A 21,175-nucleotide genomic window follows, 5' to 3' on the forward strand; every position below is an offset into this window, starting at 1 on the left:
AGGGAATCTCATTTTTGGATGTTGCTAGGGTACAATTCACATCCATCTTCACTCTTATCAACCTGAAGCACTTTTGGCAGATGAGACCATCATCTGTAGCCCCAAGCGAATTTGGATCCCAGTCCTTTGAGAGGGGAATGATGTGTCACAGTGTCCCATTTTCTCAGGAAATTCACTGAACCAAAAGGCCCCTTTAGCTTTTTCCTGCTTCTATAGCTGCTGCTTCAGCCCTAGAACAAAAGGGCCTTTCACAGGTTTTTTTGTTTTTGTTTTTGCAGCCTATCATAATCCAATCAAAGGGACATTTCCTATGGATGCCTTACCTCTGAAATGATCCCATTTTCCAGCTCTGCCCGATTCTTCCCAACAAGCCCCTTAAATTGTGTGGGTCAGAGTGCACCAACTCAAAAACAGGTTTCTCAAAGTAGAAAACAAACGTTTATTTGATCAAGTCTCAAGAGAACTCAAGAACCACTACCAGGGCGGACTGGCAGTAAAGAGAGGCAGCATACAGAAAGCAAACAAAAAGTTACCTACCCTAACATAAGCAAATCCAAGAAACATCCCAAGGGCTGGACCTCTGCTCTGGTTGGTCAGAGTGGGTACCCCCACATCCTAGCCATGCACAAAGAAATATCTCTCAATCCTAACACAGATATCATACTTTTAGTATACTTTAGTATATTTTTAAACATTCTCATTTTGTCTTGCTTTAGTAGTTTGTTCCTTCTCTTTAACAACTAAGCTAATTATTTCATTAGTCAGGCATTCTTCTAAAGCCTCCGGAGCATAATCTAACTCCATTATCATATATCTCATAGTCTACAACTGTTTTACCTGTGCACTTGGGCTAACTTCTGAATCATTTGGGCTAACTTCTGAATTGTTGACTGTTTGTTCCAAAACTGTCAGAACAGTAGAGCTAGTCACATTCTCAACCAAAGCTTTTGTCTTTTCTATCAAGTCTTTTGGAATCAGTAATGTTGAAAAAGGGCGTGGTGCAGTATCAGAAGAAGAATCATATACCTGATGTGTCTCCTCAGCACAACTTCCATATTTGAATTTTTCTGGATGGTCACATCCCTTATCACTCTTTTCACTTCCTAACTTTTTATTTTTATACTGCTGCTTTAAATGTGATAAATTCTCAAATACGCTGTCACATATGGCAATCAAATCCAACAAAGATTCAGGCTGACAAATATAACAATTCCACTTAGTGTTTTCATCCATCACTTTTGATATCTCCTTTCTCCCTAGATTGCGCCGAATACATTTTTTACAGAAAGCATTATGGCAAGAATAACAAAAAAATAAGTTTCTGCCTTTTGTGCACCATCTGAAATGTAAAAACAAACAAACAAACATTGAAGCATCATTCTTAGTCGACTATTTAAAGACTTTTTAAAAAAGTTAATCAGGAACAAAAATTTACTAATTACAAAAAACTTAATATACCTTAATATTAACTTAATGTACCTCAATATATATTCTTTTAAGTTATTTAAATTTTAAATTAAATGTCCTTGCAACTAATACTGCAGAGTAAAAGCAGGAACTTATCCAATCTCTCCCATTGAAACATCTTTACAACTTTAAAATAACGCCCAAAATTAATTCTGGAATGGAATAAACCAACACATGGAAAGGATAAAACAATGTTACAAACCAAAAATATTCCATTAGTGGGCCTCTGTAAGGGTCCTAGAAAGATCAGGCAAGCGCAATTGAGATGTAAGTGGGCCAATGGTCTCTGAGATCCTGGATGTAATTGGAGTGGAGCACTTAGGGACTTCCTATATAAGGAACTATATATAGGAACCTAGATCTTGCTCTGAAGTCTCGGTCAAGTTCGGGATGTAACTTTCATCATAGATTGGCTTGTGTCTGTGACCCTATATAAATTCTGGGCAGGAAGAAAGCTCTCTCTCTTACCATCTGGAGCTTGGCCTGGAAGAGCACTACCAAGATAGGTGCAGGAGGTCATGGAGTAGATGTGAACCATGTGAATAAAGCTTGTTCATCTAAACTCTTGGGTGCTCGGTTGTGCTTTAAAACTGCATCCCTATGAGATAGCAGCAGGAGGATTCTGGGGACCTCAAAACAGAGGTAACATTGATATTATATTGACCAGTTTCTCTCTGATAGGCCTAGGAATAAGGACCGATTAGCATTAGTTAGGTGATAGTGGACCTAACAGGCCTCCCACTTGAAATGATCTTGAAAGGCAACTGAATCAGCAGCAGCTGATACTTCCAGGGCTCTCAGTAAGGACTGAGAAACTGGTCAGAAAGAGGATCCTTAGCCGGCACTGGGTCCAGGACTCTGTTGCATTGGCCATACAGAGATCCACATTACCATCCTAAGGGAAGAACAAAGACTCGCACCCAAAGGGGTAGTTCACAGATATAGTTCAGAAAAGAGAGCTTATGGTCACTCACAGATTTTTAAAAGTTCAGACCAGGAAACCAGTGTTTACACTTCTCCTTAGATCATAACACTCTGGAAAAACAGGAAACTTACAGATGCCCAGAAACAGCTCTGAACCAAAAGAACAAAAATTTGAAGCTTGGGGCAAATGCTCTCTTCAATCAGACCCCAATTTTATTATAAAGGCAAAACTTAAGAAATAGGCCAGAAAAATCACTAAACAATAAAAAAGATCATGACTGTAAGAAGTTACTATCATGACAGAGAAGATCAAAACACAAATTCAGAAAAAGACAACAAAGTCAAAACTTATACATCCAAGGTCACAAATAAAAATGTGAATTGGTCTCACACTCAAAAAAGAATTACTGAAAATGCTTTAAAAAAGATCTCAACTGGGCAGCTTAGGTGGTACAAGTGGATAGAGCACCAGCCCTGAAGTCAGGAGGACCTGAGTTCAAATCTGGTCTCAAACACTTAACACTTCCTAGCTGTGTGACCCTGGGCAAGTCACTTAACTCCAATTGCCTTAGCAAAAAAAAAAAAAATCTCAACAGGCAAGTAAAAGTGGTAGAAGAAAAATTGGGAAAATTAATGAAAGGGATACAAGAAAATTATTGAAAAATGATAAAAAAATCCATTTATGAGAAAGTTTTTAGAAAGCAAAATTGGGAATTTCACTAAAAACACTCCTTTAAAAGAAGAAAAGCTCACTAAAGAATATAATGCATTGAAACTTACAGTGGGACAAGTGGAAGTTAATGATAATAATGTGATATTTCTCACTGGAAAATGAAAGCAAGTTTATTAGTTATGGAACAGATATTTGAGAACACCTCTGTGGCAAAGAATATGGAGCTTTGGCTTTAGGCCAGGAAACTATGAGTTCAAATTCAGACTCACTGACAAGCTATGCATGCCTGAACAAGCACTTTACCTGGCTAGTTTTTATATACCTCACAGGTTATTGTTGTAAGGTCAGGGAGAAGATTGTTTGGCTCTTATCAGATAAAACAATTCCAGTAAGAGTTTTGTATTTATAGAATGATTGTGAGGAGGAAACTCCTTTTTCTGTTCCTCAAACCCTGTGCATCTTTAAACAACCTTTAGAGATGCTGATTATCATATCTTTAGACGGGTCCTGGCCCTGGTCCGCCAGGGGTATTCCATCTAGTTCCTTGATTCCCCCCACTTTTGAGCTCCCTCACACTTCCTCTCCTCCTTGATCCTCACCCCCCTGAGTTCCTGCCTTTATCCCTGAGATATCCCCAAGGTTGTATTTCCCCTATCAAAGATCTGCTTAGGATAAAGATTTTTCTAAGTTTTCTTCCTGACTAAGCCCACCAGGAGGTTCTCATTTCTCCCTCCTCATGGTGTCTTCCCTCTAATGGTGCCATTGTCCTTACTCTCACTCTGGAGAGTCTACTAAACTCCTCTGTGAATCTAACCTACTAATCAATGACATGCTTAGGACTCCTGGCATATTTCTTTCATGGATTCTTTCAAATTCTTTTTCTTTCTAGCTACGTGCTTTCTAATCTCTATTCCATATTTGCCTGTTTTATCTCTTCTTTGTCTATAAACTCTTCTCTTAAATAAACCTTCCTTTTGATAGGGAAGAGCCATTGTGAATTTGTCTCATACTTATTCTGAATCTGTTCTTGAATCTGCTACTTTGACCTCCTCAGTGATTGTTTGACCTTGGGCTTAATGTTTATTTGCTTTGATTTCCTCAAGTATAATAATAGCACCAATTTTTCAGGATTGTTGTGACAGCCTAGCATCCAATCCTTATACACATACCAGGTATAATCATGATTAACATCATTATCATACTATTACTATTAGTCTAAATATCTTTTTTTTTTTCAGCTCAATGATGCTAGGGTCCAAATTCTTAAGATATTTTCTATTGTGTTTTGCAAATACTAAATGTTTAATAAATGTTTTCAATTTTAAAATTGTAAAATAAGTTATCTTATAATTGAAGTGAATGGCACAAAGGGCAGAATGTGTCTTGTAGGAAACAAACCAAAAGCACTTAATGAATTCAGTGAAAACTATGTGTTAGTTATCAGTAAAACAAAAGACACATGTATATCAGGCTTTGCCTTCAAGGAACTTAGATTCTATAAGGAGGAGACAAAGGACACACGCATTTAAATGCAGAATAAATATGAATTATGAATAATTATGAATTTGAAATCAGATAAAGCAAAAAATATTGTTCTCTACTGACTGAGAAACATCTAAGTTTTGAGTGCAAAGTTTGATTTCAAAGATTGGTTTGAGGCAAATGATGTGGAAATTCAGAAGCTGCTAAATGAAAAAGAAGAACTCCACAGATATACCAGCAGGACAGTTCCTAGTTCCTCCAAATCTAAGAAAATAGCATTCAATTCCACCAAAAGTAAAATAAATAAAATATTAATTTTTTTTTGCTAGGCTGGGCCTTCTTCTTGCGTTGCTATGAAAACAAGGCCTCTCTGCACACAAGTGGAAGGGAAGGACCCTATTGAACAGCAATGGGGTCAAAATCTGGCTGGTGGCTTGTTCTGGGGGTGAGGTGGCTCTGTTGAAGTCTTTGCTATACAGACTGCTCAACTGCCTAAGAGACTATTGTTTTGGAGAGGGTGGGTCCACACTGGTGAATTAGTTTCCTAAATAAGGAACTCTGCTTGGCCCACTGCTGTGAGAGGTCTGTTTAGTACTACTGCTACAACTTCTACTGCTTTTGGTATTTGCTTCCCTCTTACCCCAGTGAGACAGACCTACATTAGCTAAACTTTCATGGAAGTTAGGGAATTTGAGGAACAAAGTACCAAAGATTTCAGATCAATGCAGAGGTTCAGGGACAGAAAATTTAAGATGAATTGTAGACTTTAGTTAAAATAAAAATTAATAAATTCATATCCCTAATGCCTGTTTCCCCTGGCACAGGAAAGGCCATGGGAGCCAAAGTTGTCCTTTCAAAGGGCATCAATACCAAAAACCACCTGATCCTTGCTGTCAGTGCCATCAATCTGGACATAGAAAACTGGACAGTTAGTAGTAACATCTGAACCCCAACAGCAAGATCCCTCCTCCAATACCAGCCACCAAAAAGATTCTGTTATTATATAATCAGTAAGGCCCTCCCCCCCACCCTACCTCACCTTCGGGGCAGCCTAAGAGCTAAATAAACTCCACACCCCAGGGAGGCAGTCAGGGAACACCCCCCCCCACTACTTGTCCCCATCTCACACCCTAAACCCTGCAAGCCAACAGCAACCAAAATTTAGGACAGCACAAGACCAGAACAGAACTATCATAAAAAATTCGAGTCACAAAAAATAGCACAAAGGAAATAAGAGGAAAAATAAAAATAAAAAAGTTAATTTCAGAAGATAATGAAAAGTTATTGTAGTAACAGGGAAGATCAAAGTATACTTATAAAAGGACAACAGTATCCAAGTGGTTATATTTGGAGCCTCAAAAAATGTAATTTGTTCTCAGATTCCCAAACAATATCTTGGAAGAGCTTAAAAGGAATTTTTTAAAATGTAAACTAGAAGAAAACAAGCCCAAAGGGTTAAATTGAGAGGAAATTAAGGAAGTAAGTACTTAGTTATTGAAAAGAGTGGAAGCCAGGAAGGTCAGAGTGAGAAAATGCCAACACACTTGACTTAGTTACATCCTCAAAGGGGAGACAGAAAACAAACTGGGATGACCAGACTGTCAGCCTTCCCAAACTTCACACAAATTCCCATCTGCATGTTAGCCATTTCTGGGTCCCTCTGACATGATGCAGCTCTTGCACACAATGTACTAGAGGTCCAGATAATGATAGAGACCCCAATACTTTTCAAGAAATCTCAGGCCAAATTTTGAGTAGATGCTCATCAATTGAGGAAAGGCTGAACAAGTTGTGGTACATGAAGGTAACATAATATTACTGTTATATAAAAGATGGTCATCAAACTGATTTTAGAAAGACTTGGAAAGATTTTCTTTTTTAAAAAATTAAAAAATTTTTTTTATTATAACTTCTTATTGACAGAACATATGCCTGGTTAAGTTTTTACATTATCCCTTGCACTCACTTCTGTTCCAATTTTTCCCTTCCTTCCCTCCATCCCTTCCCCTAGATGGCAGGCAGTCTCATACATGTTAAATATGTTATGTGTGCAGAACCAAACAGTTCTCTTGTTGCACAGGGAGAATTGGATTCAGAAGGTAAAAATAACCTGGGAAGAAAAAACAAAAATGCAAACAGTTTACACTCATTTCCCCGTGTTCCTTCTCTGGGTGTAGCTGATTCTGTCCATCATTGATCAATTGGATCTGAGTTAAATCTTCTCTTTGTTGAAGATATCCACTTCCATCAGAATACATCCTCATACAGTATTGTTGTTGCTGTGTATAATGATCTCCTGGTTCTGCTCGTGTCACTCAGCATCATTTGATTATGTAAGTCTCTCCAGGCCTCTCTGAAATCATACTGCTGCTCATTTCTTACAGAACAATAATATTCCATAACATTCATGTACCAGAATTTACCCAACCATTCTCCAATTGATGGGCATTCATAAGACCTGGAAAGATTTTTCACAAGCTGCTGAGTGAAACAAGCAGAACCAGGAATGCATTCTACACAATAACAGCATGAATGTGCAATGATTAACTATGAAAGACTTGGTTCTTTTCAGTGGCTCACTGATCCAAAGTAATCTCAATAGATTTTGGACAGAAAATGCCATCTGCATCCAGAAAAAGAACTGTGGAGATTGAATGTAAATCAACACATGCTATGTTCATTCTTTTTTCTCTCCCATGGTTTTTCCCTTTTGTTTTGATTTTTCTCTCCCAACATGATTTGTAAAGCAATGTGTATTAAAAATAAATAAGTTTATTTTTTTAAATGTCGGATACAACTGAAATGACTCAACCACAAAGAATATGATTGTGGCAGTTATGTTGGAAATTCAGTATGAACTAGACTTTGTTATGGACAATGTTATGGACACTTCTGTAGTGCAATGGTGCCTTTAGTCAGAAAAAAATTTTAATTTCTTAAAGTAGTTAATTTTAAATGTCAATTAAAGTAAAGGTATAAATTTCTTCACTGTCTAAGTTTGGAGATGCCCTGAACTTTACCAAAAGGAAGCCAGGTTAACACTATCTAGTAAAAACCATGGACAGCTCAAGAAGACTTGAATCCAAATGAAAAATGAAATCATAATAAATTGAATGCCACTTTCTCTTCAATGAGAAAATATCGGTAGTTATAAATTTATAACTAGTATACCTCTCATTTTGAATATGCTATAATCACTGACATTTGATAACACAATTATGAGTCACTGATAAAATAAATTATAAATCAATAAAACTATTTAAGAGATCCCCAAAAGAGAAATGCTTTATATTTTGGGAGATATATTCCTACCTGCAGTGCTTATGAGTTCTTTTAGAACCATGCCTTATGTCATCACTCATATATACGTAGCAGTTCTAAAAAAGGAATTAACATTCAATTCTAAATTTTTAAAATCTGTTAAAATATTAACATTTACATAGCACAAATTTTAAAATGCTTCAAACCACATATTTAAACATAAAATGGGTGATCACTTTACACACAGTGAAACAAATGAAACATTTTGTAAAAGTAAAGAACTGGCAACAAAGTAATGACATCATGTGGAACAGTTGAACAAAATTCATTTTGTTAACTGATAAGCTGATTTAAAGAAATTTCACAAGATGTTCAAAGGAAAAATTTGTGTAAATTGATAAAAGGAAAATAAACAGCATCCAAGGAACAACAGAAAACATTATTAATACAATCAAAAGCACAACATTTGTTGCATTCAAACACACTGTAATTTTTTGGTTGATAGTCTGGAATAGCTTATATGAACTCCTTTCTCAAATAACTTATTCATTCTCAGAGTTAATCAGTAAACTATATTATAGTAATACAACTTCACAGGGTTATTGTGCATCAAACAAGTTTACATGTGTATAGTACTTTGTAAGTGCTAGTGAAAAGAAGCTATTATTAAGACTGTTATTATTACAGAAAATACTTATCCCAAAAGAGGTAACTTGAAGTGTTCTCCTTTCACCAGAAACAGAAACAATTGAGAGCAAAATATCACTTATACTTAAATATGAACAGGACTGTTTTTTTTTTTTTAATTAAACATGTTCTTAGTAATCAAAGAGGGCAAAAATGACCTCACTATGATAGGGTCAAGATACTTGTAGCCCACTCTGATGGATCAGACCAGTATAAGCTCACATCAGACACAGATAGTCTTTGTTTGTCTTCATGTATATTAAAAAATGAAGTTTGTCCAAACTAACCAATGTATTAATCAAGTCTGATTTTATAAGTTCAGCACTTATTGCACCTCACTTCTGTGAGAAAATCTTCACTTTTAAAATGAATCGTTATAGATTTCATATAAATAAAAAAGTTGTCTTAGTCTAACAGGAGAATTTGTCCTTTATTCCCAAACAAAAGGCATAACAGTTTACAGATAACACAATCATCATCCACTTCATAACTACATACCTTACAAATAAGAACATTCAGTACAGGATGTCTATATACTGAATCCTCATAATGGTTCACTTGTTGTCCACAAGCAGTACAGCTCACAATCTCATGAAGTCTTTCTCCTAAACAAATCAATCATAAACATTGTTAACAAACAAAATTTTGAATTATATAAAACTTTGAAACTGCATTTTTATATCTCAATATCTTTTTGGCAATGTCCTATTTGCTTAATCAGTAGGAATTTACAAAGATATATGTATTCACATCATTTAACTGTTGCATACTTACACAGAATTATGGATAAGTTCCATAAATTTCACAAACTAACACATTTTGGAATAGTTTTTCTCAATTCATTTCTGCCTCATTTTCCTCATCTGTAAAATGGGCTAGAAAAGGAAACAGTAAACCACACCAGTATCCTTATCAAAAAATCCTCAAATGTGGTCAAGAAGAGTCAGACACGACTAAAATGACAAAAAATTTAAAATAAGGTAGAAAGTGTGTGGAATAAAAATGACAATGAAGGAACAGAAAGAGATGAACCATTAGTATGAGAAACAGAAGGCCAGCTGGGGAAAGAAAGCAAATATAGTTAGAATGGAAAATATTGCAGGATTTTAAAAGTCAAAATGATGGGTTTATGTTTTATGCTAGAGACTAATTAGGTATAGGAATAATAGGTAAATCAATCATTATGGAAAATTTGTAGCAATGAAGATGTGGAGGACTTGAATTTGAGTAAGGAAAAGAATATATAGATGATCGTTCAATAGCTGTAAATAGATATGTGAAAAGATTATGATAGAAATGAGTTATTGAGTTTCTGGACTGTTAAGCTTGTAAAAAATTAAAATGAAAAGACCACAAGAGAATGGAGAGGTATAAAAAAAGAGGATGGATAAGGAGTTAAAGACAGGGCATAATAAAACAATTGTAATGGAACAGCAGACTCCCAAGAAAGAAAAGCCCACAGAAGTCATATGATTATTTTCACAGATGTAGAAAAAGACCTATCCAAAATAAAGGATCCTTTCCTATTAAAAAACACTAAAGAGCATAAGAGTAAATGAAGTTTGCATTAAAGTGATAAGTAACATTTATAACTATCATCAGGAAGGATCATCTGCAATGGAGATAAACTAATAACTTTCTCCATACAATTAGAGATGAAGCAAGCGTTCCCATAATCAAGCCCAGCAAAGAACACATGGTGATTTCTTTTCTAGCCCAGGGCAGCTTAGGGAGAGAGAGAGAAAGGTCTGTGGAGCCTCAGGAGGGGTCTGGCCACTAGCAAATGACAGTATTGAGAGAAAAGCATTGTAATGTCCAAGGAGGCAAGACAGAAGAGATCCTTGGAGATCCACGAGCATTTGTTGGGTGGAGGAATGAGTGCCCTTTGACATTGCTCACCACATGTTGCCAGATTATAAAAGTTGTGAGCAATGGCCGAGTGTGAAATGTGTGGCTCTAGTCCAGGGAATAATAAGAGTGAGAAAACTTCAAACTCTAAATATCTTTACCAAAAAAATACCATGGGAAGAGAATTCTGGGAAAACAGGGAAGCACATGAGAAAAATCAAATTTCCTTTACAAAGAAAAGACAGAATATTACGTCAGAGAGGGCAGAGAGTAAAAGGAAATAAGTCAAACAATTGTTCTAAGACAATTTGAAAAAAGCCAGGAAAGACTCAACCTCCAAGAAAGAGGGAAAATGTAGTAAATTATCTTACATAAAAGTGGAAAATAAGGAGAGCCTTTACAGTGGAAGATGGAATACTGCTTGAACCCTATTCCCTCTGGAATGGATCAGAGAGAATAACAGACTGAGGTGGGTATAGAAATCTATTTAGCTCTACAGAGAAGGGAAAGAGGGTCTGTGGATGAGATGAGCATAAACTAAGAGGGCAGGATTAAAAAAAAAGATAAAAGAATAAATGGGGAAAAGATAATTTGAAGGGAACTATACAGTAATCATAACTGCAAAGATGAATGGGATAAAGCTAAACACAAAACATAGGTGGATTAAAAAAGAAGAAATATATTTGAAGCAAAGAGACATACATATACAATAGGAAAAGGTGGAGAAGGGAGAAAAGGGAGTTTGGGCAAGTTAATTATTACCAAAGCCAGGTGGCAGATTGTGATAAAGCAGAGGAGTCAGGAGAGATAAGAAATAAGAGATACACACAAACATAATAATAATGATCAGGAGTAGAATTTATTAGAAAAAAAAGGCAGGGGTAGTAATCATCGATCCCAGACGTCAAAATTTTAAAATATTTAATCAAAAAAGAGAAATCTACATTATATGCTAGCCATATTAATACTGTCTTACATGTATAGTTGTATATGTATAGATATTATATATATATATGTATACATCTGTATGTATATATTCATGTACATATACATGTATATACATAAATATGTTCATATTTAACTGTAGCCTGTTTGGTTGAAGGCACAAGGGAGGAAAGGGAGGAAAAGGATAAAGTAAAAAGTGCACAACAAAGAACAAAAGAAAACCTACTAGGAAGCAAAGATGAACAGTTATGAATACAATGTTTTATATAGGCATTCTTGAAATAGAATTTATTGTTACATATTTTGAACCCTCCCTTATATTCTGCTATGCACATGACATTATTTTCTTTTTTTAATCTTTTTAATCTTTCAGTTTTAAACAAAAACTTATTTTGAAGAAAGGCTTGAGCTGAACTGAGTATAAGAGATCAAGTTTAAAAAAAATAAAACTGTGTAGGGAGAGATAAAAAGGAACAATTAATTCTTTTGAATGAGAAACAAAAGGAAGAACTGATAAACTGGGGGAGGCAGATACTGCAGGAACCTCACTGTTACCAGGAAGGAAAGAAGTCTTAGCGGGATAAGGAGTAGGAGGGCAAGGTGGCAGGAAAAAGTAAAATAGCAACAAGGACAGAGGACAAATAGGGTGAGGAGAAGAGTGGGGGAAATAGGAAGGAGGAAAATACACAAGTATTAATTTACACATAAGGCAGAAATGGAGAACAGACTAAACTGTTTTTCACAACAGTTACAACAGCTTGTTGCTTTCAAGCAAAATGAGACATACGTGTGTGTGTGTACATAATACTTATATAAAAATGAGATATACACAGATAAAATAAAGAGTAGGGGAAGAATGTGTTACATTTAAAAAAACTGGGATGTTAATTATGATTTTTAAATATATTTTCCAAAGGAAGAGAAACAAAAAGAAAACCCCACAGACAGCACGGTCACAGAGTTTCAGACACAACTGAACAGCAAATTTAGAAGGGGGAGAAAGGAGAGTAATTAACAAAAGGGATCAACAAGAAAATAAAGGTGAATTCCAAACAGCAGAGCCAAAGCCAATAGAAAGAGATTTTTAAAAATGTAACCTACTTTCTAACAGATTCAAATAAAAACCAAAAACACTTCATCATCATTGTAGCAAGACTATTCCCCCTTTAGACTATGATGTTTTTTGAGAGAAAAGGATTCTGTTTTACCTTTCTTTACATTCTTAGTCCTTAGTATAACACCTGGTAAATAATAGGTGCTTAATAAATGTATATTAATTGACAGTTTGTTTTAGCTTTAGTTACACAGCTTCTTAAGTCCAATGGTTTTTATCCTTCCTTGATTCTCAAACATTTTTGGCAATTGATTGCTCCTTCTTTCTGATTATTTTCTCTTTTTTGCCTGTCATATTATTTTGCCATCATTCTCCTATTCCTAAGCATCTTAATACCTTTCAAGATGTTTTCGCTCTCTCTGACCATTATTTCTCCTATTTTGTTCATTGGCCATTTCCCAAAGTAGGTTATTCTCCATGTTCCTGTCCATTTTTTTTTCTCATGGTAATGGACATCTGCGATCTGAGGCACCATTGGCAAAGGCCCCATTCCTGAATGGCAACATCTCCACCCTGGTCATGAACCCCCTACCCCCCAACCCAGGGAATAACGTTAACCTGAACAGTCCTGGTTTGCTTGCAGAAAAATACCTCTCACCCAGGATCTTAACACCTCCATCACAGGCACCGGAATTGTCACTCCATTTTTATCTCCATCACAGGAAGAACATGCTTTTCCTCAATTCTTTATGGTAATAGAAAGTGTTCAATGTCTTTTTCAGTATTTTTTCCAATTACAATATTGTAGTCTCTTTATATTAGCTCATATTTTCCAATGATTTTCTACATTCTTTATACTATTTTACAAGATATACTTTGAAATTAATTTTCAACTAATGGACTTACCAACATGTCTTTTGGAAGATTCAATTTTCATTTTACTTTTGGTGCTAACTTCAAGCCCTTGAAAATCATCTTTGTCTTCCTTCTGCTTTGGTTCTGGTTGTACAACCACATTACCTACAATTTAATAACAATCATGATGCAAATTATGTGAAACACTGAATCGACCCTGACTATCAGAATTAAAAACAAGGCTTTAAAAGCCACTGGATAGGCCTCATTTCCAAAATATATAGAGAACTGACTCTTAATTTATAAGAAATCAAGCCATTCTCCAATTGACAAATGATCAAAGGATATGAACAGACAATTTTCAGATAATGAAATTGAAACTATTTCTACTCATGTGAAAAGGTGTTCCAAATCATTGTTGATCAGAGAAATGCAAATTAAGACAACTCTGAGATACCACTACACACCTGTCAGATTGGCTAAGATGACAGGAACAAATAATGATGAATGTTGGAGGGGATGTGGGAAAACTGGGACACTGATGCATTGTTGGTGGAGTTGTGAAAGAATCCAACCATTCTGGAGAGCAATTTGGAACTATGCCCCAAAAGTTATCAAACTGTGCATACCCTTTGATTCAGCAATGTTACTACTAGGCTTATATCCCAAAGAGATCTTAAAGAAGGGAAAGGAACCCACATGTGCAAAAATGTTTGTGGCGGCCCTCTTTGTAGTGGCCAGAAACTGGAAACTACGTGGATGCCCATCAATTGGAGAATGACTGAATAAATTGTAGTATATTAATTTTATGGAATGTTATTGTTCTGTAAGAAATGACCAGCAGGAAGATTTCAGAAAGGCCTGGAGAGACTTACATGAACTGATGCTGAGAGAAATGAACAGAACCAGGAGATCATTATATACTTTAACAACAATATAATAGGATCAGTTCTGATGGAAGTGGCTCTCTTCAACAATGAGAGGATCCAAATCAGTTCCAACTGATCAGTAATGAACAGAACCAGCTACACCCAGTGAAAAAACATTGGGAAATGAGTGTGGACCACAACAGAACATTTACACTCTTTCTGTGTTTGCCTGTATTTTTTTTTCTTCCCAGATTATTTTTACCTTCTTTCTAAATCCGATTTTTCTTGTGCAGCAAGATAACTATATAAATATGTGTATGTGTATATATATGTATATATATATAGTATTTAACATATAATTTAACATATTTAACATGTATGGGACTACCTGTCATTTGGGGGAGGGAGTGGAGAGAATGAGGGGAAAAGTTGGAACAGAAGTTTTTGCAAGGATCAATGTTGAAAAATTACCCATGCATATATCTTGTAAATAAAAAGCTATAATAAAAATAAATAAATAATGAATAAATAAATATATATAAATATAAAAGTCACTGGATAAAACAAAATGGCAAGTTTGCTCCAAGATGCTAAGAGACTTCATCACAATAAGGAATATTCCAAATACTTGCAATAAGGAAATTTCCAAAAGCAGAACTGTGATATTCAAAATGAAATTCTTGAGAAAAAAGTCATGGGAGGAAGTAGAGCAGTAATAATCTATCTTTATTATTCTTCCCAAACTAAGACTTTAGAGGGGAAAAGCAATCCAAAGATTTAGAATTTCCTACATTCTTTTTGGAAATTAAGCTTTATTCTCCAAGACTAAAGGTCCAGAGTATTACCTGCCTTTTGGTCTAACTTCAAAGCACTGGTAACAAAAATAGAAAATCAAGTCCCTGATCTCAAGAAGCTCTCATTCTCATCAGCGACAGCATACAAAAGAGAGTGCATCTGTAAATCAGACAGTTATTTAGCTTCTGTCTGTCTCAGTTTCCTCATTTGTAATATAGGAGTAATACCAGACAGTTAATGTGGGCCTGCAGTTCAAGAGTTACAGTGGGCTTTCTATACATAGATTGGGATGCCATCTGTATATGAATGAAAATCTAACCCTTTAGTGCAGAATAATCACCAAGAGAAATGAAAGGCCCCGAGGCTGAGAAGTAGATGTGCAATATGAATAATAAGCAAGCAAAAAATAAAAGAGATTGAGGAGTAGAGAGAGGCAGGAAAAAGAGTCCAAGGAAAGAGAAGATACTATAACATAGTATCAAATGCAGCATAAAGATAAAAATAGGATTAGGACTCAGGTGGAGGATAGAAGGATTAAAACTATTAGATTTGGTAGCTCAAGTGCCCCTGGAAACTTTGGTAAGAACATTTAGGTGTCTAGGTCTACAACTGCAGGAAAATAAGGCAAAACATGAATGAACTAGAAGGCCACAGAATTGAGGAAGAAAGTAGACAAGCAGGAAGTGAGGTGCCCCTCCCTGTCAAGGTAAGTTAAAAGCTCATCTGTACAACTGTCTCAACACAAGGTCATCGTCTAGGTTATGAATGGGTAGAAAATGAAGATGAATATTGGAAGCAGACCCCAAGGTCAAGAGACAACCCAAGAAGTGGCAAAAAAAAAAAGGTAAAAAGTTCAACCATCAAAGATGAACTTTCACTTCCCCAAGATAAAAACCAGCAGCTTTTAACTTAAAATGCAAAAATCATCTTTAAAAAACTTCCCTATTTCAAAGCCATTTCAAAAATTACTAATTTGCCAGTAGTTTAAATTAAGGGCCTACCCTTACCCAAAGAGGCTATTAATGACATAATGACAAATGAATTTGAGTAAGCCATATTATTTTTTGTACCTATTTCTTAATCTATACTATCAGGGATTTAGATAAATTCTAAAATCCCTTCCAGCTATGAATCTAGTCCTTCTATGATTAAAATTTTATGATAATGAAAATTAGTTTTTCAAAACTGAAACTAAATTTTCTCCTCATAACTAGGAGTGGTAATAAGTAAAGAATTAAGATACATACCTTCCCTGAAGGTTTTTGTCATAAGAATATCTGAATTTTCATCTGAGTGAAATTGATCTGATTGAAATTGATCCATAATCTGTCCATCATCAGAGTCTATATGTTCTTTCCTAAAGAAAATTTAAAATCTATGTTTATAATTAAGCTGAATGAAAATCCCCCCCCCCCCCCCCCCAGGCTGGGTCTAAGTGACTTGCCCAGGGTCACACAGCTAGGAAGTGTTAAGTGTCTGAGACCAGATTTGAATTCGGGTCCTCCTGAATTCAGGGCTGGTGCTCTATCCACTGCGCCACCTAGCTGCCCCCGAATGAAAAATTTCAGAAAATTGGCTTCCTTGGTGAATGTTAGTAAAGTTAATATGAAAATATTTTCAAGCAATGTTCATACACAACTCAGCACTAACATGCATCATTTCATACTTGCATCTTTCACAAAGGTATGGAAGGAGAACTAGCAGAAGACAGAGATAAAAAGACAACAGTTAGATGGACAACTTCCTTGGTGTATATGTACTTCTAAAATAAATCCACTAACGAACCTCTCAGGGCATGATGGCTTCAGTTCTTCAGAATGGCCACTATCCTAAAAAGAAAAACCAAATACAATGTCAATGAATCCACAGTTTTTGTTTTTCAGGTGTATACAATGATTTGTGACCCTCATATGGGTTTTCTTAACAAAGATACTGGAGTGGGTTGCTATTACTTCTCCATTTCACTGTGAGGACACTAAGACAAACAGGGTGAAATGACTCACCCAGGATTTCTGCGGTGAGATTTGAATTCAGGAAGATAAGATTTTCTGAATCCAGGCCATTCTGTATTAAGTCACCTAGCTATCCAAAGCTGTTCTTGTTCAGTCATTTTTCAGTTGTGTCAGATTGTTCATGACATCATGTAACAGATCCCTGAGTTTACTTCAATAAATTACAGAACAGACTTTCCAACTGATTTGAGATAAGCACAGGAGATGCAAAAAGAGGCAAAAACATTGTCCTCCTACTCAAGAAGCTGACAAGTTTATAACAAGGTAGCAAGCCAACAGATTAAAATAATCTATGTCCTGGATAAATAGGAAAAGTTCACAAAGGGAAACAATGGAGTTATGAGGGGCTAGGGAAGGTTCCTGAGAAGGCAAGAATTTAGTTCAGACTTAAAGGAACAGAATCAATGGATATAAAGGAGTAAGGAGGGCAATGCAGGGATGGGGAAAAAAATCGGAGAATGGCCAGAGAAAAAGGGTCTTGTTCAGAGAGTAGCCAGGAGGCCACTGATACTGTATTGTAGAGGGTAAAATAGGAAGAATATAGAAGAATATGAAAGATAGAAGAGGGCTTGGTTGTGGTGGGCTTTGAATGGCCAAGCATTTTGTAGTTGGTCTTGCCACTGGAGTTTCTTGATATGGGGGGCTAAGAAGTAGAGGAATGACATCATTGAAACTGTGTCTTAGGAAAATCACTATAGTAATTAAAGGTCATCAGAGAGGAGTTAAAACTTAAGTCAGGATATTGCCATAGTTCTAGGTATGAAGTTATAATGAGGGCCTGTACAAGGGGCAGAGAAAGGGAGTATTTGAGAGGGGTTAAGAAGGTAAAAAATCAAACTCCAGGACAACTTGGATATGGAGGGTAGAGACATTGAGAAGTCCCCATAAGCCCGAGGGACTAGGAAGATGGTGGCATCCTTGTCAGAAACAGGGAAGATAAGAAAAATAATCTTACACATACTAGGCTTAAGATGTCTCCTTCACATGGAGTTGTAGATGTCTGAAAGGCAGGTGGAGGTACAAAGTCAGTTTGCACTTTTGTCACATTATAGAATCTATTGTCAGGAAACATGTTTTTGCTGAGTGCCTGAGCTGTTCCCATTATTTGTTCTTTTCTTTTGTCCATTTCCCAGTCTTTTCCCTGTTTCAACTAGACTTCGGTATAGGGGAAGCAAATCTATTAACATTATAAAGTGCAAGGACCCTAACTATCTCATCTAATATTTCTTGGATCAAAGGAGTTTTCAGATCTCTCCCCCCTCCCCACCTTTTCTCTCTTTCTCTTTTCTACTGTTCTTTGTTTCCTTATGATGAAATTATTAACCATTAATTTTTAATATTACTCTGTAAATTCTCCTAATATCCTATCCTATCATCTAAAAAAGTTCCTTCTTTGCCCATGCTTATTCTTATCTTCAACTTACTTAATTTGGCTCATCATATTTAGCATTTCTAGAACAGCTGAATGAGAGCCTTGAAAACAAGCATTTTTGCTTTAACCTATGTCTTATTTGAAAAGAGCTTTTTTTTAAAAAAATTATTTTGAATATATTTTCTCTTATATTTAGACCTATATTATTTACAATAATGTATTCCTTACGATTGTCAAGGATACCACCATACTCCAAAATCACCATTTTTTCATCCACTTAATAATGCCTTAAACACTTTATTTTTTAAAAAAATGATTTTCTTTATAAAACAGAGGAGAAATAGAAAACAAAATAAAACAAAAAAGAACACTGTCATGTGCTCAGCAGAACATCAGGGAGGATGAAAACACACACACACATATTAGTAGAAGAAATTATATTCATGAGTGTCCATGATCCTTTTTTTACTTTATTCTTTTTCATTCCCCCCCCCCATCTGCAAGCAGGCTATCTGCTTATGCTTCTATTAAATTATATTTTTAATTGTGAACTTAAATCAATAGACATTTTAATATACACAAAACAAGAGCATATCAGGAAACATGGATTTCTATTGCACCTAGTATATAGTCTTAATAGTGACTAGGCACGAGTCATACAATCTCAGTGGGTTACATGTCACAAAAGGCCTTTTTTTTTTTTTTTTTTTTTTCCCCTGTGGCCAAAGAATTAAGAATCAGAAACACCCAACCGGTGATTAACACCCCCTTTTCCCTGCCTGGCTGGTTAATTTGGATTCATAAAACATTTTACCACAGAATCAGAAACGATAAGGATTTTTTTAATGCTTAAAATTCATTTCCAGTCGAAGAAGTCACACTTACCTCGTCTTTGGGACTTTCCATTGAAAAAGTATTTCCACTGAAAAAGATCAGTGAAAAATGGCACAGATTTTATCTAGAAAAAAAAAAAAAAAGATTTCAGTTCAAAATAAATCGATTCCCGTGATCAATAACTTCAAGAGAAGAAAGTAAACGTACAATAATAGGAAGTTTTACAAGTAAATTCACTTAAATGGTTAAAGAGCAATTCATTCCAATACTGCAGAAGCTGAAAAAAAAAAAAGTACCAAAGAATGCCCAGGAGAATCAAATAAAACGACTTTTTTCAATTTCGAGAAAGAGACTTATTGAAATAACTGTAAAATGGAAAAAGGGGAAAAGGAAAAAAAAAACAAAAAACCCGAGGCCGAATCTAAGTGGGAAAAGACCGAAAATAAAGCACTAAGAATAAAATGGAAATTCTTTAGAAAAACATTAAAAGGACTTACGTTTACTAATTAATTCAAGAAAACGACAATAAGTGAAAAATAAAAGTTAAAAAACCTGTTTTTAAAAGGAGACACATTTACCTCCGGAGCTGGAGCTAACGGGACTGTCGCACTTTTTTTAAAAAATGGGAGCCACCTCTCGAGCAAGCAGAAGGAACTGCGATGATTGGGCGAGGCGTAAGTCAATTATCGAGACCGGAAACCAATCGCTCTCGAGATTCGGAGACTCCAGGATCGGACGTTGCCATAGAAACTGAGTCCCGCAGAGACGATAGACATAAAAGTTTTCTACATTTATTTCTAAAAGATGGAGAAGGGCTAGGATGAGGGGGATAGAAGTGTGAGTAGATGAAGGACTAGTATAGAGTGTGTAGATTAATGGGAATGGGGTATCTGTCTGAAAGTCCCAGCGCCCACCTCCCACTGACCAGAAGCATGCCGGAGTAAAGTGCAGGCCGGGCTGCCTCCCGTCCCTCCTCTGCTTCCTCAGCCAGTCTGGCCTGCCTGTCCCGTGAGGTCCGTGGAGCTGGCTGCTCCCCGCTCCCCAGGGGGTGCTCCCCCAAAGATGGCTGGGACAGGTGGGCTGGAAGCAGGCAGGCTGGTGTGGAGAATGCCGCCCCCGCAAGGGCCCTTGGGGGCTTTGGGACAGCTGGTCAGCAGTTGGTGCTGGCAGTGCTGAGGAGGGTGGCTCTGCCTTTGCAGATTTCTCATCTCAGGGATGCCCGGGGAAGGGGTGGGCTGGAAGACTGGGGGCCCTGATCTTCCCAAGGCTCTGGAGTTCGGGGCCTCGGGCTGGTTATCTTCTTGGGAGGTGCTGGAAGAAATGGTGGTGCTGCGTTGAGGTTTCTGGCACATCCCTCATCTCTCCCTCAATTGCCAATTGCCGCCAGGGTAGAAGATGGAGACCTCCTGAACCAGAGCCTGTGCCAAAGGCCAATTCCCAGGCTCTAGCCTACAAAACGGTCATGGAGAGTTTTGCCGGGGAAACTTCAGCTTCTCAAGTTCTCATCCCATTTGCTTTTTCATTCTATTTTAGCTTGTTTCCAGAGAAAAACTGGTGGAGGCGCTTGTTTACTTAAGAGTTCCAAACCCACTTGGAGCACTTGCTATCCGCAAAGAACTGGACTAAGGGGATTAGTACTTGCATCCACTAGCAGGTCCCACTTCCACTTTCTGAACCCAGAAAATCATCCATGTTCATGGAATCCACAAGCAGTGTCTAATTGTGTACACTTTCCCTCATGATTGAAAGGGACTTAAGGGAAATGGGAAGGAGACTGTATCCCCTAATCTCCACTTTTCCTCATTTGTATCCCTCACCACTCATCCGACCATTCAGTAGATGCTCAACAAATGGTTTATGTTCTAAAGCAATTTCACTCAAAATCGAATAAAGAAAAACTGCTTGATTCAGATTTTTTTTGTCAACTCTGCTCTTCTTCAAATGTTTTGAGCCTAAGAATGGTGTTCCCGATTCTCCCAAGCCTTATACTTTTTAGGATTTTCCTCCTCCCTGACTCTAACAGCCAAGCAAAGGTTTGGCCCTGCAGCCCTACAGTCAGGAGGAGGCTTCCTTTGGACAGTATCAGTCTGTCCCTAA

At 36.6% G+C, this 21,175-nt stretch overlaps 1 protein-coding gene across 5 annotated transcripts; it reads right to left on the reverse strand.

Annotated features, from left to right (window-relative positions):
- Positions 1-425: 425 nt before the first annotated feature.
- Positions 426-19,726, reverse strand: LOC141548320 (transcriptional regulator ATRX-like). 5 transcript variants are annotated; one of them, XM_074277094.1, is made up of 9 exons: positions 19,657-19,726; positions 19,130-19,202; positions 17,834-17,872; positions 16,646-16,689; positions 16,108-16,217; positions 13,248-13,361; positions 8,993-9,099; positions 7,859-7,923; positions 426-1,339 (listed from the first exon to the last, which is right to left on the reverse strand). In XM_074277094.1, exons 2-9 carry the CDS (start codon positions 19,148-19,150, stop codon positions 823-825), a joined length of 1,017 nt encoding a protein of 338 aa, XP_074133195.1. In that variant the 5' UTR covers positions 19,151-19,202; positions 19,657-19,726; the 3' UTR covers positions 426-822. The 5 variants fall into 5 exon arrangements, with proteins under 5 accessions (XP_074133195.1, XP_074133196.1, XP_074133197.1 ...); XM_074277095.1 differs by having other exon boundaries at positions 19,576-19,684; XM_074277096.1 differs by lacking the exon at positions 17,834-17,872.
- Between the last annotated feature and the right edge of the window lie 1,449 nt (positions 19,727-21,175).

Source organism: Sminthopsis crassicaudata, chromosome X (genome assembly GCF_048593235.1).
Source record: "Sminthopsis crassicaudata isolate SCR6 chromosome X, ASM4859323v1, whole genome shotgun sequence".
NCBI classification, from domain to species: Eukaryota; Metazoa; Chordata; class Mammalia; order Dasyuromorphia; family Dasyuridae; genus Sminthopsis; species Sminthopsis crassicaudata.

Excerpts from the sequence above, each read along its gene's own strand:
- LOC141548320 (XM_074277094.1), bottom strand. The coding sequence starts at position 19,150 with ATGGAAAGTCCCAAAGACGAG. Across the intron at positions 17,873-19,129 it reads TGGAAAGTCCCAAAGACGAG|ACATCTACAACTCCATGTGA; the intron begins GTAAGTGTGACT and ends CCTGCCTTTCAG. Across the intron at positions 13,362-16,107 it reads GACAAAAACCTTCAGGGAAG|GTAATGTGGTTGTACAACCA; the intron begins GTATGTATCTTA and ends ATTAAATTGTAG.